The 25,311-nt window shown below is 42.2% G+C and overlaps 2 protein-coding genes across 2 annotated transcripts in view; one reads left to right on the top strand and one right to left on the bottom strand.

The window, feature by feature from the left end:
• The window catches only part of ORC3 (origin recognition complex subunit 3), a 43,555-nt gene extending 35,826 nt beyond the window's left edge, over positions 1–7,729 (top strand). Inside the window, exons 21-22 of the transcript XR_013837248.1 lie at positions 2,764–2,877; positions 7,588–7,729. The gene's annotated coding sequence lies outside the window, so the exon portion shown is untranslated. The remainder of the gene's footprint in view (positions 1–2,763; positions 2,878–7,587) is intronic.
• Positions 540–15,220, bottom strand: AKIRIN2 (akirin 2). Its single transcript, XM_079970589.1, has 5 exons — positions 14,513–15,220; positions 3,317–3,457; positions 2,443–2,592; positions 1,477–1,548; positions 540–1,219 (listed from the first exon to the last, which is right to left on the bottom strand). The coding sequence occupies exons 1-5, from the start codon at positions 14,718–14,720 to the stop codon at positions 1,209–1,211; spliced, it is 582 nt and encodes a 193-aa protein (XP_079826715.1). The 5' UTR covers positions 14,721–15,220; the 3' UTR covers positions 540–1,208.
• Between the last annotated feature and the right edge of the window lie 10,091 nt (positions 15,221–25,311).

The raw sequence follows: 25,311 nt of genomic DNA, 5'->3' as shown, positions 1-25,311 counted from the left end.
GCACATCAAAGTGCAAGTAGATAGCTACCACTCCAGCGGGAAGGTAAACAGCGTTTCTGTGCGCTGCTCTGGTTCACCAGAAGTGGCTTGGTCATGCTGGCCACATGACCCAGAAGCTGTATGCAGGCTCCCTCGGCCAATAAAGCGAGTGCCGCAACCCCAGAGTCGGTCACGACTGGACCTAATTGGTCAGGGCCCATTGATACAAACAGGAATAGCAGACCTTCTAAAGGTGGGGTATGTTCCTCTTGGCAGTGCTTTCTACATACTTGTGAGTTTTTCAGACAGGGAAACCTTCCAAAAAGATGAAGGCAGGTTCTTCTAAAATCCTTATGGAAAGGAACTTTGGCTCATCTCAGATTTCTGAGGTTCAGTGAGTCATCCCCAAAGCTAACAGCTTCTGACTATAAAAAGGGAGCTTTCTTAACCTCTGGTTTGGTCACTTTTTCTTCCTGATCTACCAGCTAACAGCTGCTCGAAGTTTCACTTATTTTATCCAAATGGTGACAAAATGCCACCTATATATTCAAACACACAGGTTAGAAGTAAATGTTTATTCTTTCAACTAAATTCCAGTACTACAAGGGCAGTAAAACAATGATACACTGAAAAATTGCAGCAATAAACATTTGTTAAAGACTGATAGAATAAATAAAACCTACAAAAATGAGAAATTATATAAACCCATTCTTAACCCCCCAAAAAGTCATGGAATACAGAAATGCCCTCCTTCACTATTTCACAGGCAGTACTGTGGGCTATTTGCTTTAAATTTGTCCAGGAATTACATTCTAATTTAACTGTGAATATAGCTTTGCAGTGCACAGTTATGAAAACCACACTAACTTCAGTCAGAAGTGTCATTCTACACTTTTATTTACACAACCAGTGAAGGGCAGAGTTCTAGTACACCAGCTTTAATCCTTTTACTTTTCAAACTTATTAACATAAGCCAAATTGTAATGATACAGCAAATGAGACCACTGGTATTAACAGGTAGCAAAGGTCCACATCCAGGTGGTACTGACATCAGGGAGCACTCCAAAACCAGTTGCTGCATAAGAGTGGTTGCCACTGACAAAAGCTTGAAATAACCAGTGTATACAGAGGGGGGAAGGGGGAATATGGCATTGTTGCAAGTCTTTAAAGGACAGCTTGCAACAATAGAACAGGGTTTCAGGGCTGCCCACATATGCAGAAAACATGATTCATGAAACATCTGAAAAGATAAAGAAAGAATTGCATCAGGGAGAACAGCACACAAAATTCTACAATTCTAAACTGCAACTTGCCTCAGCATACAGAAAGCCAATGTGTGGATCCTAGATTCCAGTGAGCAGAGCTCTGCTCACAGGATTCCCCCTACCCCCAACCTAAGAAGTGGGGGCAATTTCTGTGGCTCCCCACTCCCAATATGCTCAGGGATGGGGTGTTGGTCTCTCTGTGACAACATGGGCAATAGCTCAAAATACTTACAACTTGCAGGCTGTTCTCCATATCGTCGCATGATCTGGTCATGCGTGAACTTCACAAATGCGTCATACTGTTCTATAAGCAAGGAATATTCCAAGTGAATAATCAAATGTAACAATCGCTTGAAGAGACTTTACAGAACACAGCCAGTACAGGAAAAAGCACTCCACATTAAGCACACTACACTCTTATTTGTGTGTCAGTTGGCGCTCTCTGCATTGTGCCTAAGCACCTGCTGACTTATTATCCCTTATAGCACTGTCTAGATGTAATAAAAGGAGTCAGAGAAGGCCTCACATCCTCCCTTTAACTCTTTCATCATTACATGTGGGCACAGATATTGTGGACTAAACAGGCGGCATCCAGCACACTCATGCCCTGATATCATCTGCCAGTAAAGTGGCATATTATCAGGTCTAAGTATTGTCATTTAAAAGCAGGCAAAGGATCATCAGATCCAAAAGTCAGCTTTCTACACAGGCAGTTAACCTAAACTAAAGCCCAGAGCAAATTGTGATGAGCATTTATGTTGGGAATGTTTTTAGTGCAACATGTGAGAACTCAAGTGGCTCAGCCAAGCCAAGCTACTTTTCCTGCTCAGCATCATGGTGCAGGAATACAACTTGGTTAGTAATCATTTTGTGACTGCCATCCTTCAGCAGGGGTGGGCAACCTATGGTCCTCCAGATGCTGGACACAAACTCCCACCAGTCCTGGCCAGCATGGTCAATAGCCACAGATAAGAGCTGTTGTCCAGCAACATGTGGAGGATCCCTTCCCACGCTACAGTAGAAATATCTTGCAGGAAATTAAAAGGAACAGGATCAGCCCTACCTCCTCCAGATAGAGCCAACTCACAAGAACTCGGCTACAATTATTACTCAGGAGACAGAGATTTATTTGTAACAGCTCACTACTGACTAACGTATAATTACTGCAAGTTTCATGCACTGTTTATTTTTGTCATACCTGCAAGTTTTGTGGTCAAAATTTCTTCATACTCTTCACGGATTTTCTCTTCACGTTCTTTGAGCAAGCGTTCACATATCATTCCAACTTGTCTGAGAGTAAAGAGGGGCTGTTCTTTTTTCAGTGGCGATGATGCTGCAGATGAAGTACCTATGAAAAAGTATTTTCATAGGTAATTAAGGTATATTTTAGAGATCCTCCTAATTACTGATGAGTGCATAGAATACACTTGTAGCTGTTTTCAGGATCAGATTTTTGACCAGTGAGTGCAACCTCTGTCACAATCCAAAGCGATGTCAACTATGCTTTATGTTTCCATAGATTTAAGTGTGTAACTTTCTCTGTATGATGGCTTTTGAAGACAGCAGTCTAAGTTAAGTGCCTGTCAATTATTTACAACAATATGTATTGGCAACATCTCAGAGTATCCACAAGGTAATTTGTCTGCAAACATATAAAATATGGCTTGATGTCCCATTTGCTAGTTACCCTTAAAAGTCAGGCAGAGGAATCTCTGCTGGCTTGCCAGCATGTATGTTGGCCTGATTTGTTAAAATCTCCTCTCAGGCTGAATGAGATTCCCATCCCTGGTATATAGTATGTTGCTCTTATTTTATACTCAACTTTTGGCACCCTTTTCAAAAAGGGTGGGCAACAGCCCATTTAAAAGTATATTATCTCAATGATTATCTGGAAGAGAACAGATAAAGTTTCTTATGAATATGCTCTTATTTGTTTCCACTGTTCATATCAACAGAGTATATCTCCTCTTCAAATAAAACTCTTCCTTCCACAGTTTTTTCATAGTGACATGCATAACTTACCTAGGATCCAAATTATCAAATGTTATGTAAATTTACTTTAAAAGTTTTACCTGGCAAAGCTGGTCCAGTAAGGAGAAATGCTTGTGACTGTGCATCAGTAGAACAACAGGGATCTGTTTGCTGAAAGTTTTCTAGGTGTCTCCTCTTCTGCATGCGTTTGTACTCCTGTTTTATATTGTACAGAATTTGCTCTAGAAAATGGAAAACATATTCATTATGTTTCTGCTTATTAGTCTAGCAAAGATTTCAAAACCCAAATGTGTTACATTGACTATATAAGTGCTGATTTACTATAGTATGCATCTTAGAAGTGTGGCTATGCAGTTCTGTCAAAACATTAAGAACATTTAAGTAATTTTCAATGAATTACACTTTTTAAGAAGCTAAATTTATGCACCACAAAAGATAAAATTTTGTATTATAAACCCCAGCAATGTTCTTTCCCACACAAATTCCTAAGCAGCAACAGGTAGGGGGCCTAAATGGTTACTTCTAGCAAAGGTCTCTGTTAACAGAAAGGGAAATGATTGGAGATTGGAGCAAGGTGGAATGCAAGGGAGGGAATCAGCAGAACTTGCCTCCACACCCCTTTTGTTAGCAGAGAGGAACACTGAATCAAAGCTCCCTCGGTAGTTGCACTCCACTCCACCCAATGTGGATCCACTACCAGCCTACTATGACCTCCACTTTGTCCTAAAAGAATAGTGAGAAAAATGACAGGTCACAAGCGTTAAATTGCGAACCATCGTTCCATGACATAGATTTGGTGGCAGCTACATTCATTCCACCTCCCTGATTTAGTCTGGCTTTAAAGGCACTAGACAATCAAGGACAAGTTCCATAAACATGTCAGTACCTCCTTATTTCCTGCATACTGACTCTGTGACCACATATGCAAAATAATCTGTGCTGCTTTTCCAAAGTAGATCTGAATAATTATGCATCACATTATCTCATTAAACTTAACTAAGTATTACCATTAAAAACGTACATCACTGTATGAGTTATAATTTTCTGAAATTCTGCTGTACATTGAATGCACTACTGGCTTAAATGTGCACCATCCCCTTCCATTATGGCTTCTCTCGATCTTATGATAATATTCTCTAGACTGCTGCCTGGTGGGCAAAAATGCATGCTCTCCCTTACAGATCTGCACTCTTCCCTGCACTTCACCAGAAAGAAACAAAAGGGAAAAGCAATCAGCCCTATCTACAGCACTAGCTTTGTGGGGCAAATGTAGTGAGACGGATTGTGTCTTTCTCCTCTATCCCATGCGGAGGGGTATCCACAGAAGAAGCATCTTTCTTAAGTCTCATGCAAGCACTTCTACAGAAATGCATCCCCAACACTGATGGCAGGGGAGGAGTAATCTGAGTGCAGATTCTCTCTCCCCACCCTTCCAATTTCAGCTTGCAGGTCTTGCAGGGAAGACTTCCACATGTAAACTCAGAACACCAAGATGCACATGCCACCTTTAATTTCACCCCCTCCCCCACATCTGCCAGAATTCATCCTATTAGACTGTAGAATAATCTCCTTGCCACCAAAAGCCAATCTAGATTGCCCAGATTCTCTGCATGCCAGACACCATGGGGTATACTACTACCATCTCCTTTAAGGCAGTTAATTTAGCCTCTTTTGCCTCATCTAGCCAGCTTGCAAATACCAACTGAGTACAGTGGTACCTCAGGTTACATACGCTTCAGGTTACAGACTCCGCTAACCCAGAAATAGTGCTTCAGGTTAAGAACTTTGCTTCAGGATGAGAACAGAAATCATGCTCCGGCGGCATGGCAGCAGCAGGAGACCCCATTAGCTAAAGTGGTGCTTCAGGTTAAGAACAGTTTCCGGAACGAATTAAGTACTTAACCCGAGGTACCACTGTAAATATACAGAGTCACTTCCATTACTTGGGCGCGGTTGCTCATGTCCAACCTTGGAAACATTCCCAGATGGTTGTCTCATTATGGTACTTTTAAAAATGATTACTGTATCTCTTTTCTTTTTTTGAAAAAACTTTCACTCTAAAAAAAATAGAGTAACAGTAACTTCCTGATCTGCTATAAAGTCCCATGTAAGATGAAACCTAGCACTTTGCTAAGGCAACAATGAAAGAGTAGCAAAATCTGTTCTCTTGGAAAGAACAGCACAGTATCTTCAACAGCTCAGCTAATAAGTGAAGTTGCACAGGATTCAAACCAGTTTAAGATATACAGTACAATACAGATCCATTTCTCCTAATTTGTATACCGCCTTTTTATTTTACTATACCTACGGCTGTTTACAAGCTGAAGAAACAAAGTATGTACACCTTATAACAATCTAATCCAATAAAAAATGTGATAATAAAACATAACTTTAAAATAAGAAACTTTTATCAAATAAAGTAATATTCAATTCATTAGAATAGTCATTCCAGTCTACAGCAAGAGTGACTAACCTGTGGCCCACCACAGGTTGGGACTCCCAAACCCACCAGCGTGGCAGTGGTTAGAAATGGGAGTTGTAGCCAACAACATCTGGAGAAACATGGGTTAGCCAAACCCTGATAAGAGCGGGATTTGAGAAGTTCAAGCTATCAAGTATCTACTAGTTAGACAAAAATTAAAATAAAATAATGGAATGCTTGTTTCGTTCACATTAAGAAACGTCATTTTTTTTTTACATTTAGCATCTGAATCCCTAACTCCTTCTAAACCTTCAATAGATTGAATCCATGCCTAATCTCACACTGTGAAAACTATCCCTTTTGCATTCAGTATTTGTTCCCATTAAAAAAATAAATAAATCCATATATTGCTTTTGAAAAATGTCAGCTAATACCTGTATGTAGAAGAAGTGAAACTTAAAACTGTCTATTTTCACTTTTTGGGACACTACACAGAAAATATCAAGAGGCTGCATTAGTCCAATCCAGGGGTGCCCATTTTTCATAGAATCATAGAGTTGGAAGAGACCACAAGGGCCATCGAGTCCAACCCCCTGCCAAGCAGGAAACAACATCAGAGCACTCCTGACATATGGTTGTCAAGCCTCTGCTTAAAGACCTCCAAAGGAGGAGATTCCACCACACTCCTTGGCAGCAAATTCCACTGTCGAACAGCTCTTACTGTCAGGAAGTTCTTCCTAATGTTTAGGTGGAATCTTCTTTCTTGTAGTTTGGAACCATTGCTCCGTGTCCGCTTCTCTGGAGCAGCAGAAAACAACCTTTCTCCCTCCTCTATGTGATATCCTTTTATATATTTGAACATGGCTATCATATCACCCCTTAACCTCCTCTTCTCCAGGCTAAACATGCCCAGCTCCCTTAGCCGTTCCTCATAAGGCATCGTTTCCAGGCCTTTGACCATTTTGGTTGCCCTCCTCTGGACACGTTCCAGTTTGTCAGTGTCCTTCTTGAACTGTGGTGCCCAGAACTGGACACAGTACTCCAGGTGAGGTCTGAAATTTTCCCCGCAAAGCAGGCCAGATTTGACGAAATGAGCATGCGTGAGGGCCGACCAGACCTTTTTAGGATTGAAGTTGTTGAGTTTTTTAGGATTTTACACCAGGAGACAGGATATAAAAGAAGGTGTAATCTAAAGAACAGTTAACAAGCATCCCTGAATCATGCCTTGGAGGCAGAAACCAAAGGAGGCTGTGGAATGCTGGTCCCAGTAGTCTAGTCCTTTTCAACAACCAATAGTACATTATTTCTTTCTTTGGAGTATGCTTCTCATATAGGAAACTATCATCACTAAAGAAGCATATTCACTTTCAATGTTGTATTTAAGCTAATGTTGTTTAAATAATATTTAAATCTAATTTTTAAATTGTTAGCTATTTCCATACTTACTTTCTTGTCATACTGTAAGCATAGTTTCAATGTCATGGTAGCATTCCTGACACAAGGCCCAAAATACCCAAGATATTGTCACTGTCAGCCAAGGTAGTGTAGTAGATAAGAATGTTGGGAGACCCGGTCTTATAACCCCCCACCTAGCCATGAAGCTCAGAGTCTAGTTCACATCTACTACCCCAAACTATAGATTAGTGGGAACCTGCAGGATCCCACCAACTTGCAAAAACTTTGTTTTTCCGTTATTTTTTTTTTGCCACCATGCTGAGCTACACCAAGGTTTGCCTGACCATGTTGTCTAAACCATGGCTTGTGGTTAAGCGTTGTCTTCACCAACCACAAACTAGCAACAAATAAATCTAAGACAAATAACCAGGACTGTCCAAACTCTTAGATTGGATTTGAGTGTCAAGGAATTACAAAGTCCAGTATTTACGCTCAAATGCTGAGAACGACCATTATGATTATCTTTGAGTTTAGATTTACTGCCACTGTTGGGTTTGACAAACCTGAAGTTCAAGAGCTAGTCACTTTAAACAAGGTACTGCCAAGAAAGGGAAAAAAATATTCATATCAACAGCCATGATCCAGAGGCTCCACCTGCCACTGATCTGAACCCCAACAAAAAAAAGAAATTATCCACAAATGGAACAGCAGGTAAACGGTGCATTCAAAGACCTGTGCTGGAATGAAAACTATGTGCTGATGAGAGTCCTGAGTGTAGGGGGGAGTCTCCACACACACAGACACATTCAGTGGAGCAATCCAGAGCATCCAGATCAGCCCTTGTTGGATTAAGGTTCAGGTGACCAACTTTATGTTGAAAGAAATATTGCAAATTACAGTTTTCCATCTTCCTTTAAGTTCTTAAATTTCTTGCCACTTCAAATTGTGTTGATCCAATAAAAACAGACAGAAGTCTGTTTTCCATTATAGAGTAATATGAACAGAATAATCCAGAGGGTGAGGAAGTAAAAATCCACCCCACCCCCAAACACAGGCAGAACTGGGAAATCCCCAACCAAAGATTCTGCTAAAAGCAGTAAATCCTAGGGTTTAATCCAAAGCTGTCCATGTGCAAGCCAAATGGACTTCTGCTTGCGCAAGACTTCACTTTCCTCTCCTTCCCTTGCAGTTCTCTGCATGCCCTCAAAATCTGCTCAGGGGGGTTGGGGGAGTGCAGGGGGCAGCAGATGAAGCTAAAGCCCAATTGTGCAAGTGGAAGTCCACTCACACATTGGATTCCACCCCTAATCTCCCAAAAGAATAATGCGGATTATATTCATATTTCCACTCTGGCTCAATAACTTCTGTTAAACAACAGAAGATGATGCAACAATAATTGTCACGGAATACAGACTGGATACATGGTAGCAAAACCTTTTACATAATACTGATCTTTAACTGGTGGGCTCAAACTCAAGTTGGTCACACTAGCAACATAAACCAAAAAAATTCCTTTTTGGGTTAGTGATATTTTTTTCTTCTTTTAAGCAGAGAAAGAGGAAAAACAGAAAAGACCAAAAAAGTACTAAAAATAGTTTTCGTGGTTTGCTAGTACACTGAGATATTAAAGATATTTAAAATGTTTGGAATGTTACGGCTACTGAAAGCTGCCACTGATATATCCACATGCTTCTCAAGTTCTCACTAGTGTTACCTCTTCCTGTAATTTAGGAATAACATTATACCAGCACATCAACTGTACCAGCTCTGCCATCTTCGTATTTGTGGTTTGAAATGTAGGAGTTCAAAAAGGACACCGCAGGATAAGCATGGATCATATCATATGAAGTCATATTTTAATTTGCTCAAAAAAAATATTATGGTTAGCATTGGATAAATGCCCCAAATGTACTCTCCCAAATGCCCATATGTACACCAAAGGCTTCGTGAGTAGCATCTAAATGTATAAACATTAAGGAAGTATGTGTTCAAGATGACTGGGCAAGTGTGTTGCTCAGTCTAGGATGGCTCTGTCATGCAAGCAGGTCATCAAGTGATAGATAGGCACATGGGTAGGCAAACTAAGGCCGGGGAGGGGCGCATCTAGCCCAATCACCTTCTAAATCCAGCCTGTGGGTGGTCCAGGAATCAGCGTGTTTTTACATGAGCAGAATGTGTGCTTTTATTTAAAATGCATCTCTGGGTTATTTTGGGGGGCATAGGAATTCATTCATTCCCGTCTGAGGGACAGTGGATCGGCCCCCTGCTGAAAAGACCCCTGCACTTACATGTGAACCACCTTAAGAGGCGGAGTATTAGCACTGATCAAAGTCAGAAACTACATACCAGATGACCCAACTATTTTTTTAAAAAAATTGCAATAGCATTGTTTTAAACATCTATTCACTTAGTTTTCATTAAGGTGACAAATTTGTGTCTGGGCTGTAACTTCTTTAGACTGTATGACTGACTGACATTTTTTTCTATGGAGATGCAATCTTAGGACATCTCGACAGACAAGACTTACCGGACTTCAATCAAAGTGTGGCAAGTCCCAGGTAAGTGTCTATATAGAGCTGAGGAATCTATGACCCTCCAAATGTTGCTGAGCTACAAATCCCATCACACCGACCACTGGCTATGCTGGCTGGGGACGATGGAACAGTTGGAGGGCCACAGGTTTCCCACTCAAATGTAGAAGATTGAAGGAGCAGGCATGTGATTCCTTAACATTAATCTCTACTGATAAAGCCCAGACAGAAGTTTAGTATCAAGATGCTACTATGGCAAGTGATCTTATACTTTTTTAGTTATTTGGATTTTATACTAAAGTCTATGAAGAGGAATGCTACAGGTGTCTGCATTGGTATTAGATGTACAAACAGATCATTTAACCAAAACATAGCTAGAAATTCTCAGATGGGAAAAAGCTCTATAGCTCCCCAAGATAAAAAGTACTCTTCCCACCATGATTGCTCCAAGTAAATACACTGCACACCAAAATTACATCTTTGTCATACAGGTTTTAAGATATGCAATTTCTTTCAGACATGTACAAATAGAAAAATCATAGAGAAAAGGCCAATTCAGCATGAATTCAGCAACACAGCAGCTGTCCAAACAATGTTTAGAACTCTTTGATACAATATTTACTCTGAATGTTTCCCTTCTCCTCTCCTACCAATAAAGCATTTATTTACCTATTCAAAACAGCTGGTGGCTCATTTTTTTAGTGACACACCCACCAACTCCAAAGCTAGATTTTCTTCCTTAATTAAGCTAGATTGGCCCAAATCAATGTTTACATTGGCATAGATCCAAATATGCCTTGTGTGAACAGAAAGGTATTTCTGCTTGTGCAATGTACCCCAGTAATTCTTCTGTTTCCTCATCCTGTTACAAGCCTATATGCCCCATTCCAAGCCATTCTAAGAGGCTCTGTAAACCCTCAGGAACAGCTTGGTTGGGTGTGTGCAAGGGGTAAGAATGGGAAGAGGGGGGAGGGGAGAGACAGAACACCCCATTGCACCACTCCACTGTTCTTCTCAAGATCCAACCTCCTAAATTCAGGGGGAAATTGAGACCTGAAATGCTGTACATTGAACTGCTTTTAACAAACCAATTCCTATAGCCAATTAGATTACTCAGTCTACAGTCTGATGCATGAGCTAATATGCTGACACAGCAACTCTGAGAAATGAGCAAAAGATGACAGAACTGATGTAAGGAACAAACTTTTCTTGCTGGGCTAATGCAGCAACTTGACCCCAGTCCAATGCAGCTGATGGTGTGGGGTCGTAACATTTTTATACATGAAAAACCTATTGTTACATTTTTCAATGGAAAAAATTCCACTTTAAGAATGCATTCATAGAATTAGTTAGTAACATAACTAATGAATACAATACAAATTCAAATCTGTCAGCTAGAATGGATATACTAGTTTAAATCTGAAATCTAAGTTGCAATTAACTTTTTCATGTGGCTATTCATAGACAAAATATTTTATGTGCATAATTCATCATGCATGCTAAAACTTAATACTTTACAATGCTTTCATTTCATTTATTAAAATATAAATAATGCAAAGGAATTATATGTCATTCAGCTATCGTGCCAGAATTGAAGTAAAAATAATTTCCAAGTAAGCCAAGGGTGGAAAACCCTTTTCATATTAAGGGCCACTGACCCATGGGAAAATCCAACCATGGAGGCCACTGCTAGTGATACACAGTTAGCACTTCATTATCTTTCTGCCACCCCATCTCTACTTCTATATTTTGTCTTATGATTCTACCTGCACTATGTTCCACTAACTCTGGGAGTGCATTTGCTGGGGACAAGCTCTCAGATAATGGAAATCCCCTCTAAAAGAGGTTGATGTTTGAGTTTTAGGAAAGCAGTAATGATTTCAATCTGTTCCAACAAGCCTTCCTGTTGAGTGGTGTATTTAGACTGCCCTAGTTGTGTGAGATGCCCTTTCATGCTGCAGTTTTAACTTATTTAATTAAATACTGTATTTTTGTTGTCATGTTTCTGATCTAGATGCCTCCTTGGGAGCCTAAAGGCAGGGTAGAAATGATCTAAAATAATTTTTTTAAAAGCTTAAGTCAAATAAACACACAAAGTCAGCTTTCAATCAATTAGGGCAACAAAAAATTTCCAATAAAACCCACATCACTGAGTACTGCCACTACTGATGGCAACACACAAGTGGTACCTGTGTTTTGTATAAAATAGCTGTATTCCATGAAACTTTGTTGCCCTTAACAGAACCAGCAACAACTAACATTGCAGAACACAAAAGTCATTCAGGGTGTCTCCTGAATGTAAAGGTATTTAGTACCCTTATCAATGCTTATTAAAAGCAACCAAACCCACATCCTATTATGACAGCATGGCAACCAATCCTTACATCACACCTATGTAAGAAAGTCTACTTAACTGTCTTAACAGTTCAATGTTCTTGAACTGTACATATAGGAATATCTGATGTGCAACCTGATCTTTTAAATCTTTTGCTAAATTAGTATAACCTAATGTTTGCTAATGTTTGTAAAGGTACCTTTACCTTTTTACCTTTAATGTTTGCTAGATTACTGTAACTCATCAATAGACAATTTAATTCATCCTCTTGCATAGAAAAACAGGCACATATCTGAGGCCCTTGTTGTCATGCTTTAATTTACAGACTAGTTGGATTAAACACATGCCTGTTTCTGAAACCGGAAACATACAATAAATAAATTCCACACATCATTGTATTTCTTGTGGAGTAAGGCATTACAAATCTAGGTTATTTCATCCCCAAGTTATTATTGGACAATTTGAACAAAGTCATAAGAATTTACACAGAAGCCCCACATTGTGAAGATTTACTTAAAACTAAATACCGCTGAATGACAAATCTCCAAATAATTTTGAAACAGACCTCTATGTGGAATTATTGGTCTTTAGTCTCAATTAGCATCTAAGGAAGATCATCTAAGTGTTTAAACACCCAGTTTTATACTTTTTTCTGGGTTTTTCAGCGGCACTGCACTTTTCAAGATATGTGCTCCTAAACTACTAATGCCTTCAAACTGCAGCTCCTTGACATGCCCAGCTGTTCACATCACTAAATCAATTTTAAACCCACATTTACATTAAATATTCATTGCATGTATACTTCTACTTCCAGTGAAGTCACCAATCATAAATGTAGCATTTAACTAACACAACCTTGGTTCCTGCTTACACATTTAGCAATCTTTAGCTACTTTATGATTCAAACTAAACTGCAATCCTGAATACATGCTCCACTAACATAATTTACTAATGAGAAAGGTATTAATTTAACTACCACACTTTGTTAACCCTATTCAAATCAAATGTAGTCTACCAGGGTTTAACAGACATTTATGGTCCCAGACATTTCAGCATATCATCTCTCACAAGTGAGATTATCTATACAATGGAAAGACCAACATAATTTGAAGCAAGTTATTGTAGACATACCAAGATGCAAGATTTAAGGGCTAATTTAAATATTCATATTTCCATGTGACAGCAAGCATTCTGTAATTAATGTGGCTTACACAGATCAACTTCTTACTATATGAAAACACAAGCTCTTGGGAAATGAAAGCTTAATAAAAACCTGCAAATTACTATGCCTGCTATCTCAGATAATCTTCAGACCCAAATGCCACATCCATATATGCAAAATAAACTGAAGATAATGGTCCCTACATTCATTAATTACTTGAGAACTGGGGGAGGGGGTGAAGACGACAAAATGATTGGGGGGAGGATGAACTCTATATATGGAATAAGATTTCGAATAGATCCAGTTAGTGGAATCCACACTCTGGGCCAACCATGTAAATACCTTCAGAGGTGTAATTCAATGAAACCTGATCATGCAATTTATTCATTAGGTCTTGGGGTGCAGGAGGAAGAAGAGACAGGTTATCACTTTAACATTTCTGGTGAAGTGACATTGAAATGCATTCTCATCCTTACTAAGAGATGTTCAACAGCCACTGCCTTATTACAGCTTCTTCTTACAAGAACGCCTTTATTGATTTGAGCCCCCGCGGAGACGTGAACAATACCCGGCTCAATACTGGAAGGAGGTGGGGTGGGGTGGGGGAGAGAAATGCAATTCTTATGGTGGAACCGGCCCCTGCCGTCGCGCAAGCAGTCCACCTTGGGGTGATTGATGACAGCCCCCGCTCCGTCCCTCTCCCTGCCCTCCCCCGGTGTTTGAACGGGAAGGCGGAGGCACGGCCGCCTCGGCTCAGGCAACATACGCCCAAGAGTTTAATGGCTGCAACAAATCGATCGCCTGCACCGGGGAGGAGAGAAAGAAGGGCAGAGAGACGGAGAAAGAGACAGACACACATTTCTCCCGGCCAAGATCCCGCCTCCCTCGCGATATAATTTCTCGGTTCCTCTTTCTCTCCGCACACATACAATTACCCCCGTCAAACGACAAGGAGCCAAGCAGCCCTCTCCCCCCCCCCCAAAGGGAGGTGGGGGGGGGGAGGAAGGTGCGGTGCTGAATAGAGAAATTCCCCTTTCCCAGACGCAGCCCGGCGGGGCTGAGTCTCCCCGCCCCTCTTCGCCCATTACACCGGCTCAGCCCCATTATCAACCCCCTTTCTGCGGCCTCTCCCGTATCGCTGCCACTTCCCCGCCCCCACCGCGGCGAGAGCGGCCATTTCCATTGTGCCGACTCCGCGGCGAAAGCGAAGCCAAAAGGGGGGGGGGGAGAGAAGAAAGGGGGGGCAGAGAAGGGAGGTGGCTGGGAAGAGAAAGCGGGGCGACGGGGGAGAAGCCAAGCGGACTCGTGAAAAGCAAGCCGAGAAAGGGGGGAGGCGGCGGAGGCGGCCTTCGCCCCTTATCCTAGAGTCTCTCTCTTTCTCTCCCCCCCCCGCCGCGCCCCGCCCTAGGCGCCCCTCGGGGCCCCGCTTACCTGTGGTGAGGCGAGTGGACACTTCCCCGAAGGGCGAAGGCTCCATGCGCAGGTATTTCTGCGGGGACGAGGCGAAGGAGGCCGCGGAGGAAGAGGAGGCGGCGGCCGCCGAAGCGGACAAAGGGGCGCAGCGCCGCCGCTTCGGCGAGGCCGGGCTCAGGAGCGGGTCGAAATCCAGAGTCCTTTTTAGGGTGGCTCCGCAGGCCATGGCGGAGGTGGAGGAAGACGAGGACGAAGAGGCTGAGGGAGCGGAGCCGGCTGGGCCTTCGCCACCAAGAGAGCGAGCGAGCGAGCGGGGCCGGAAGGAGCTGACGAGACGGGGGGGGGAGGAGGGAACGGAGGAGAAGGGGGCGGAGGAGGCGCTTCAGGCGCTGCCTCGCCGCGTCAGGCTCGGGGTCGCCACTGCTACGCGCCTCCTGGGCTTTTCTGCCGCCTGCCTGCCGGCCGCCGGCTCCGTCTGCGTCTCCAGGGAGCGGCCCGGAGCTCTCGGCCCGGCTCGGCTGGACTCGTCGGCTCCGCCCGCGGAAAATCCTCCCCGGGCCGAATCCGGGAGGGTGTCTAGGCCGGTGGGAGCGGCACGACGGGAGGCTACCCGGCCTGAGGCCGCCGATGACGAGAGATAGCCGCGGCGGGAGCTGCCGTGCGCCTCTGTGACTCTTCCACACCAGCAATATGGCGTCAATAACAACGCCGCTGATTCAAAAAACCATCCCTCGCCGACGCGCCTGCGCGGCACGGGGGTGGCGCCCGCCGCAAAGGTTCAGGGGAGTTGTGGTTCTCTCAGGGTCACCTCCCGGCGTTTGAGGCAAGGGCGCAGGAGGGGAGCGGGGAACTACGCTTCCCGTCGTTCTTCGCGCTAAGGACATGACTTCCGGGTGGAATTTAAATCCCCGCAGAGAACCCTGTACCTCAGGAATGCGAGTGAAACGGGGTGAAGGAATGGAAGCGGTCGTCTTAATATGGGGAGCAGCAGGAAAGGAGCCGGGCAGCGGGGAAAGGAGCTTAGTTTGCGGAAATTATAAATGGCTGATGGTACTTAATTATAACATCAGCCATAATAACACCTGGTCCAGAAGAAAGGGCGTTTCGTTCAGCTATCTCTGAAACACTGAGGTAGATTGTGGGGAAAGATGAATGAATGAAAGAACAAGAAAAAATCCCCGAAAGGAAGAAATTCGCATTTATAATACTCTTCTTGACTGTGCTCCAGCTTGTGGGGTGGGGAGAAAAAACTGTCGTGTCTAATGGCTTCACCGTTCTAGACAACACTTTGTATTAAAGGAAATAAATCACACATACAGCTCTAAAAATGTTTGAATTTAAATGCCAATAGTGTCTGAAATATATCCAAATATACGTGAAAACAAACATTTGATTCTCAAAAGCATTAATAATTATACAGATAGAAAACCATGGTGTGCCTGTAAATTGATTTCTTTGAATGATAACACAATGGTGTGTTTTTTAAGGCCAGCCAAGAGCAGCAGATCCTCCACCCCATCCCGAGAAACATCACTCTGTTTTGGGGCTCTAGTGAGTGATTATAGAACCTACAGTCTTACTCTGGAAAAGATGATAGCATGTAACAATTGATCACATTTTACAAAGGCTCTCTCAGTAATACAGTAAACCTGAAAGTAGGCCAAAATTAGCGTCCCCATATTGCAGTTGAGAAGTGAATATTTTGATTTGAAGAGTTAATATCTATACCACTTTATGAGAGAGAGTGGGAAGCTTCCCCATGGTCACGTAGTGAATTTAAGCTGGGGAAAACATTTTTTAAGTCAGAGACTTCCTGGTTCTTGCCCACCGTTCTATTCAAGGAAAGAGCTATGGTTTTCTGAAGTGGAATATAGAAAGGGCCACTTAATCTTCTCAAATCAAACTAACTACATAGGGTGCATCCGTTGCATCATACCAGCCAGGCTGGAAGGCAGTGTGGCAAGCCTGGAGCTGGCACAGCAGCTGGGCTTGATGCTTTCAAGAGGTGACCGTGGGGCAGACTCGAGATCCAGCAGTTCCGAGCTCAGTCCCCACCCCTGGAATCAACATTTTTTCCCCTCCCTCTCCCATGCCACTAGAACTCATAGAATTGTAGAGTTGGAAGGGATCCTGAGGATCATCTAGTCCAATCACCTGCAATGCAGGAATCTGTCCCATATGGGAACTGAACTTGCAACAGTCGCATTATCAGCACCACACTCTGACCAACTGAGCTATCAAACTGGCAGATTTTTATTTTATGGTGTAAGCACTGATTATTGGGGAAACAGTAAGTAGGCCACGATTAGTCTTGAGCCGCAAGGTCTAATACTCAACTAAATATTGCACCAATTCTTGAGCAGCTGATTTTATTTCATCATTTAATGGAAAGAATACAGAAGATGAGCAATATGAACAACATGCTGAGCGATCAGGAAGCTTGGCCTTTGGCATCTAATGCCAGTGGAGGGAGCCCTGATGCCAGCAGATGCCCCTTCCTAGCTTCCTGTATAAATATTAAATATCCGTACAGAGATCACTGTCAGAGTTAAACAATCGCAGACAGTGATAATTAGATCTCCCATCTCCTACATTACTGGAGTTTCCCACACCACTACCACAGAACTCCCAAGGTGAGGCAAAAGTCCAGATGGAAATGTGACATACACGAGCCATCTTTCTGCCAGTGTGCTGGCTAGGATTCTGCACAAAGAAGCACAGCTACCATTTACCCTTTACACAAGCACAAGCCTGTCTGAATCAACCTTGTGCTAGTCAAAGAAGGTCTGGCTGTAACTGATGAGTTCCAAGTATTGTTCACATGGGTTTGTTCTTCAATCAAATGAATTGTTAAGACATGTTCTAGCATCACATGTCCAGGTATCAGGTTCTGGCTAAAGGCCAGGATTTGGCCATGCACTGACAAAGTGTAATTTCATTGGGGTGCTAACAACATTTTTTATTTAGGCATTTTGTTTCCATGAAAGGCCATCATAAAAAGGAGCATAATAAAAACATAAAGCATAGCAATAGACAGCATTGGTTGCCATCTGTCTCAGGAGGCAATGGAGGAGTGAGTCTTTGGGATGAGGTCAAGCATCATAATAACAGCCCCCTTCTTTTAACAGGGCATGGATTATTTAATGGCCAAAGGCCTGAGTATAGAGGTATGTTTTTGCCTGGCACCTAAAAACATGTAATGTGGCACCAGGAGAGTCCCTCTGGGGAGAGCATTCCACAGACAGGGAATTATGACAGAAAAGGTTCGTTCTTGTGTTGTCACCCTCTGAACCTCTCAGGGAGTGGGGACATAGAGAAGGGCCTTTGATGAAAAGCGCAGGGTCTGGGTTGGTTGATATGAGAAAAGGCAGTCCTTAAGGTATTGAGGTCCTGAGTCATGTAATGCACATTTATAATGCACATGTGACCTCAAAGGAAAACTTACATTTTGGCGCCACAAGTAACTCCAAAGTTATGTCTAAGATATTCTTTGTTGAAACAAAATCACGAGGTTGTGCTCACTTCGGCAGCACATATACAAAATCAGAGGTTGTCAATAACCATTAGGTATGCAGCCAACTCCCCATTTGCACACAGTTGAGGCATAAGTGACACCTGGAGCTGTATTATGCTCATCCTGCTGAACACAACCCCTGCACAAATGGGGAGTTGCCTGTAGTTAAACCATATTAGGCAATTTATGCCTTTAAATTTGTATAATTTTCCAATTGTGTTTGCAAAGTACGGTATTTAGAACTAAAAGCTTCAACCTGATGGGGCTCTGGGAACTACCTGATATTCAAATTAATAATAATACAATTGGTATCTGTTTAATTAATAAGCACACTATAGAGCTGCAACTACAATGTAGAGCTGTAATGTATGCAAAAACCTAGCAGTGATACTTGGAAAGCATAATAGAATAGTGGTTGTGGACAATCTGTATTTCTTGTCAAAGTTCAACAAGATGCACTGGTATAAACAGCCTTCACATTTTTTTCACATGGAAATCAGGCCTTTGGGAAGGATAAAAAGGACTGCAGCCTTATGCATACTTCTGAGAACAGATCCCACCAAATTCTTCTGAGTAAACATGCATAGCATTGCACTGTAAAAGTGGGGGGAAACTTTCAGATTCACTTATGGCCTTGTAAGAAGAAAGCTGTGTCCCTTTCCATTATTATACATTAATCAGCTCTGCCTGCTCTCTAGACTAGAACAGACTTACCATTAAAATGAGACAACCAAAGGCAACCTTTACCATAACTCATCGTTTTAAAATATAACAGTGGCAAGTTAGAACACAGAGTTCTTGGTCTTTGTTCACACAGGTGCTTTGGGGAGAGACATTGAAAAATGACTTTAAATGCACAACATTGTGCTATTTAAAGCTGGGAATTAAAAACCAGTGAGCATTGCAGCAATTTTTCCATTGTTAATCTTGCCCGATGGAAGATGCTATGGATTGCTTTTTCGCTTTAGGCTCCTATCATATGCCATTTAACCTGGCAGCAAGCCCCCATTGTACTTAGCGGAACTTACTTCTGAATAGACATGGGCAGGACTGCACTGTTAATGAATTTTATGTAGTGCTTTGAAAATGTGTCTGTGTCTGGACACTTATTATTTTTTTAGCCATACCAGTCTCTCAGGAAATCTGTCTCCCAATTCTAAGCAAGCCAAGAAAGTGGATCAGCCACTCAGTCAGATGAACACTGATTTTACAAGCTTCCTAAAAATACTATCACCTTCAGAGCACTATCACAAGGCATGAAACACTCCTTCCCAAGTACTAAGTCCTAAATTCAGAAGACTCTTGTCTTCTGTGCTGTCATTTCCTCTTTCTGCCTCTCTTGCACAGAGCTTCATTGACCCATCTGCTCCCATATTCCTTACCCCTTCTTACAACCCTTTTACTTGACTAGATTTTCCCCTCCCAAATGTATCCCTCATGAAAGGAACAAAATGTTTTCTCATCTTTATTACTTTGTTGATCTGGTTTGTTGTCTAACCATACTTGAGTCACTCCTCTTGGAGATATGATGCCTCCCTGCTTGAGACTTCAGGGAGTACTATAAACACACAGTATATAATTCAAAGAGATGGGATGAGCAAACAATGCAGGCTCCTTTATGAGCAGGCTTAGTACTGCTTAAGATGCCTAAGGAAATCTTACTATTAAGAAAGGTTTGATGATGCGGCCTGAAAATGCTGTGTGAAAGATCTGTTGAGAGTCAGTAGAGTCTTGGTATACAAATGTCAGGGAAGACAACAAAGAGAGGCTAAGACTATGTGGCTAGCTTTAGCAATCACTACTTCACAGCTATGTTTTGAGATATCAGCAAGTTACCTTCAGGAAAAATAAATATTGGTAAAGTTTGAGGTGTGAAGATTACTTTGTTGGTATTTTCAAAATAGACATTGATTCAAACATTAAAATCAATACAAACTTATACCACTAATTCATTAGCATCAAATCTATTCAACTCAGAGTACATCCACTGAAATCAATGGACCTAACTTAGTCATGTTTATTATTATTATTTTTTCTCTCCCTCCCCCAGGCATGTTTATTAATTACAGTGGGTCTACTCTGTGTAAAACATAGTTGAGTACCAACCTAGTTATTTTCTGTAAGCCATTCTTGTACCACTCAACTGTGACCAAGTAACAGAACCCAAGATGGGCCTCTGCAAATAAGAAATGGCTCTTTAGCCGCTCAGATTTCTGTTGCCAACACTGCAAGAACAAGCAGGTGCATGTGTTTGGGTTGCATGTTCCCCCTTCTATCTAGCATATAATAAAATGAAACTTCTTGTTGCTGTTTTGGACAAACCACAGTTTCCAGTTATGAAGACAAGAAACTATAGCTTGTTCTAATCTCAGCTCAAATAAACCCATTTTCAGCTGTGGTTTCAGATCCTGATTTGTTAACCAACAAAGAAAAACAAATCCACTTCTCATATTGAGATATAGCACTGTGGTTTGTTTGTTTTTAAAAGTCATCAGAAGCCTTAAGCTTGCTTATCTTGAGAGGAGACTGTGCAAGTCTAAGATTTGCACTTGCTCATCCCTGTACTGTAATCCTAAACAATGCTTTATAATCAATGGCAACTGCATGGTGGATAAGGCTTTTAGTGGCAACTAACCAGATGGTTATATACTATCCTCTATTATCAGAAGCAAGATGCCTCCGAATACCAGTTGCTGGCGTACAAGAATGGGAGAGGGCTGTTGCCTGATTATGGTCTTCCCATAGGCGCTTGGTTGGCTACTGTGTGAAACAAGTTCTGATCAGCAGGGCTCTTTTAATGTCTGGACCAAGCTGTTGCATTTATGTAGGAGAAAGTAGAAGAGCTACAAACAGGGACCAAGGTTCAAATCCCCACAGCCATGAAGCTTATTGGGTAACATTAGACATGTTACAATCTCTCAGCCTAACCCACCTCATAGGGTTGTTGTGAGAACAGTATGGAGAGGGAGAGAACAATGTACTCTACCATGAAGAAGTGTACTTTTCCTTGGAAGAAAGGTGGGATTTTAAAAAGTTTTTTTAAAAAAGAAAGTAAAAAGTCACCATCTACAAATTAACTATTTCAATTTAATTATATTGTAATGTTCAACAGGACTATTCCAAAGTATGTGGTATGTGGTGAGAAGCCTCAGACTATTCAGTATATACAGTATATTAAATGTTTACAGCACCCCTATACCAGGTAGATTTTATGTAAAAGTTAAAGGCAGAGGAGGAACTTATTAAATGCCAAGGATGTTTGTTTAACATCCGAAGCACAAATTTCCTCTGTGGGTCATATATTTATGGGTAACTTATAACCTGTGCTTGATCATTTGTTTGTTAGAGATAAACATGCACATCCTGGATTCAGCTGGGAAATCTTTTCTAGCTAGTAGGACTAAAGGGTCAAAATATGCCTTGTGAAATTCACCATGATTCCCCATTGCAAGTTGGAGGTACCCAAGGGCGAATTTGGCTTCAAGAGTCTGGTTTACAATAACATTGACCATCATTGCACTTGCATGTTGCAGCTAGGGGTAAGGCCTAGCATCTGAACACCCATGATCACCAGAGCCTTGACACCAACATCTTAAACCCAGTTCTGTGTGCCATCGAAAGAACTCAAGAGCCTGGTGAATCTTAGGCCCAAAGTAGACAAGACACAGGATTCCATGCCTCTTTTCTGCAACGGACTTTTGCTCTGAAATGAAAAGCATCACTGGAAGGCTGCAACCAGGAGTTGAAGAACAGATGGAGTAGTTACTTAACCCTCCGGCAACTTGTCCACCCACGATTACCCTCAAGCTGTTTTCTTACCAACAGCAAAATGGTGGTGTTTTTGAGTAGACAAATGGTAGGAAGGGATAGAGTTAAGCAGAAGCTGCAAGTCTTCCTCATCCACCACTACTCTTCTTTCAAGTGCTACTTTTCATTCTTTTAAAAAAGGGGGCAGTGGAGGACAGGAGTGCCTGGCGTTCTCTGGTCCATGGGGTCACGAAGAGTCGGACACGACTAAACGACTAAACAACAACAACAAGAGACAGATAACACTTTTCACATATATTTTGGCTATTGCTTACAAAAATAGCTAGCTTTTGAACCTTGAAGCTCATAGGAATCCCAGGCATTAATCTTCCAAGAGTTTTCCCACATACCAACCATTTACTTCATGAAGCTTTGGCGAAGGGTGATAGCATACAGGTATAGCATCAGCTTTACGTGCAGAAGGTCCTGAAGTCAAGGAGGGCAGAGAAAGAGTCCCCATCTGAAGCCCTGGAGAACCACTGTCAATCATCCTAGATCAGGGGTCTGCAACCTTTAAGACAAAAAGAGCCACTTGGACCCGTTTCCGAAGGAAAAAAAACTGGGAGCCACAAAACTGGTCATTATAAAAATAACTTTTTTGTCACTTTTTTATTATTTCTTTGTTTGACCCCTCAGAATTACTCCTCCTCATAGAAATAAACGTTAAATTAACAAGTTACCTTTTTGTGTGTGTGTGTTCTTCACTCCCCTTCAAAACAGTGACCAGCGTACATGCCCCCTTTCAATGCAGTGACCAGCGTACGTGCCCCTTACAATGTGGCGGGCGGGCGGGAAGGTGACGTTGGGACGGTGCGTGACTAACGCACGCACCGCCCCCATGCGACGTCACAGCCAGTACAGCGCCCGCCACAGTGGGGAGTGTCGGGGCGCACAATGCACCTTGTCCCCTCGCTAGTATCCGCCCCGGAGCCGCGGCAAAGGTGTAAAAGAGCCACATGCGGCTCCGGAGCCGCGGGTTGCAGACCCCTGTCCTAGATGATACTGAGCTAGCTAGACCAATGATCTGACTGTTAAAAGTGGTTTCCTGTTTTTGTACATTTGAGAGGATCTGGTGGCTTAAATGGCACAGAGATGGCAAAACAACTCATCTACCACCCAGGTAGATGTTTGGAGTAATCAAGAGGTTACAGGGAAAAAACAGTCTCCTTTTCCTCTGTTTTTCCTCTCTTCAGTCAAATATTGCTTATCTGTTTTGGTTATGGAAATTTGTTGGGGAGATCAAGCTACTCATCTGCCCTCCAGCAAAGCAGTCACAAAACGCTTCACACTTTTAATAAAGGATCTAGGTTCCTAAGGAAAAGTGTTCACTGCATGTTATCTTTTAAAAAAGAAAGAAAAAAGAGTAGTAGTTATTTTCCAGGTGTGGGCACTTCAGTGAGGTAGTTTTGGGCAAACAAAGGAAAGGAAGGAATAGCTTCTCACCTCCACCTCTGGCTACTTTCCATTTTAAGATGTTGGAAGGAAAGAGACAAATCAACTCAAATTCAGCTCTAAGCTGCATGCAAATGAATGCTGAGGAGGCAGTAGGAGACATTCATTCAGCTGAACTTTGTGATGGAAAGAGAGATCCACAGCTGGGAATGCCTCCCCATCATGTGGGTCAACCATCTGTGCTTGGCAGATAAGCCTCCCTGTGAAGAGGTTGCGCTTGGCTAATTGTGGAGAATGCACGGGAGATGCAGGAGGAGCGGGTGACTCTTAAAGTTGCTTGCAGGGCAGAAAGTCTGGCGAAATGAGTGTAAAGGCTGGTTCTAATTTAAGAAAATTTTAAAGGGGGCACGTGTGCTATGATGACCTTAAGCATACTTGGAACGTAACAGGGCAAATCTAGGGGTCATCGGATGAGCTCTAGTGTGCATCTGTCCATGAGTCATTTGTTCCACTGTAGACAGAGGCAGCCTGTGTCATGGTAGGAGTAACACTTGTATGCATTTTATCCATCCCACATTACTCTTGTATAAAAAGAGGCAGGAAGTTTTCTTGCTGCATTTCCCACACCTACCAGTATATTACATGCAAGCAGAAGAGAAGGGGGGGGAGAACACCTGTTTTTATATAATGCACGTATGTGTTTACTGGGGAACATCTGAGTTCCCATAAATACCAAGAGCTTGGTATTTATAGCATGGTGGCTATTGGTTAAACTACATGTTACACACAAATCTGTATGGTAGAGGTGGATGCCATTTTTTAAAAAAGAAAAGATCTATGGAGGTGGCAACTGAGAGCAAAGAAGTGATTGGGAGAAGGTATGTTTCATCCTCTCCCCCCCCCCCCACCATTTTCCTGCTCCAGTTGCCCCCAAATGAGTTTTCTTTCTCCATCCTAGAGTTTCAGATATATGTTTGTAAGGGCTGAAGGGATAAAGCTGAGTTCAAGATTCACAAGTGAAAATTTAGCACATCTGGAAAATATAATCCCCACAAGGTACAATGCTCCCCATTTTTAATGAGTTGAAGAAAATGAAAGAAGAGCTTGTGTTCACCAGGCAACAAGAAATTTAGTTTTTAAGAGCTCAGAAACACCTTGTCAGACTCAGAAGAGTACTTCCTGGCTGATCTGCAATGAATCATCACTGTTTATAGGGCTCCAGCATATGGTAAGCCCTGAGGCAATCTGGCTGGAAAGGATGTGAATGAGATAATTATGTTGCCTGTCTACTTGAGGAACACCTGCTTTTCAAAGGTATTTCTATTGTTGAAGAAAAGAATTTGCATGTGGGTATAGCAACACCACACGTCTAAACTCTGTAAATTATAATTATGTGTCTAGCAGAACATTCTCAGCACTGAAACTGAGCCACACGTCCTAGGATTCTTTGGAGGAAAGCATAGACAGTTTAAGCTAGTTTTAAAAATAAGCGTAGGTTGTAGGTCTTGCCATATAAAGAGTTCCCATATTTGATGTTCACTTGTTTCCCCAATTGTATATTTCTGCCTAGGATACAGTAGAAAAAAGAAAAAGAAAACAGAGTACAGTGGTACCTCGGGTTACATACGCTTCAGGTTACATACGCTTCAGGTTACATATGCTTCAGGTTACAGACTCCACTAACCCAGAAATAGTGCTTCAGGTTAAGAACTTTGCTTCAGGATGAGAACAGAAATCATGCTCCGGCAACGCGGCAGCAGCAGGAGGCCCCATTAGCTAAAGTGGTGCTTCAGGTTAAGAACAGTTTCAGGTTAAGAACGGACCTACGGAACGAATTAAGTACTTAACCTGAGGTACCACTGTATTGTTTCTCATCATTTTGATGACTTGAATGGATATCATTCAGGTAAAAAAGGGTGTGGAAACCCAGTTGCCTCACAGGTACTATTTACTTCATGTTAGAACATAAGAGCCTGCTGGATCAGGCCAAAGGCCCATCTAGTCCAGCTTCCTGTTTTCCCAGTGGCTAAGTGACTAGATGTACAATATGAATCAGTAAGGTGTCAATTACACCTTATATGTTTTCAGGTCCCTTTCTTGAGGA

The sequence above is a fragment of the Podarcis cretensis genome (genome assembly GCF_951804945.1).
Source record: "Podarcis cretensis genome assembly, chromosome: 3".
Taxonomy (NCBI): domain Eukaryota; kingdom Metazoa; phylum Chordata; class Lepidosauria; order Squamata; family Lacertidae; genus Podarcis; species Podarcis cretensis.
This window is presented reverse-complemented; position numbering and strand designations above follow the sequence as displayed.

Bases quoted from the DNA above. Each gene is read 5' to 3' on its own strand.
- AKIRIN2 (XM_079970589.1), bottom strand. From the start codon at position 14,720: ATGGCCTGCGGAGCCACCCTAAAAAGGACTCTGGATTTCGACCCGCTC. The intron at 3,458-14,512 runs GTAAGCGGGGCC...TCCATTTTCTAG, and splicing joins GTCCACTCGCCTCACCACAG to AGCAAATTCTGTACAATATA. The intron at 1,549-2,442 runs GTATGACAAAAA...CCTTGCTTATAG, and splicing joins TTTGACCACAAAACTTGCAG to AACAGTATGACGCATTTGTG.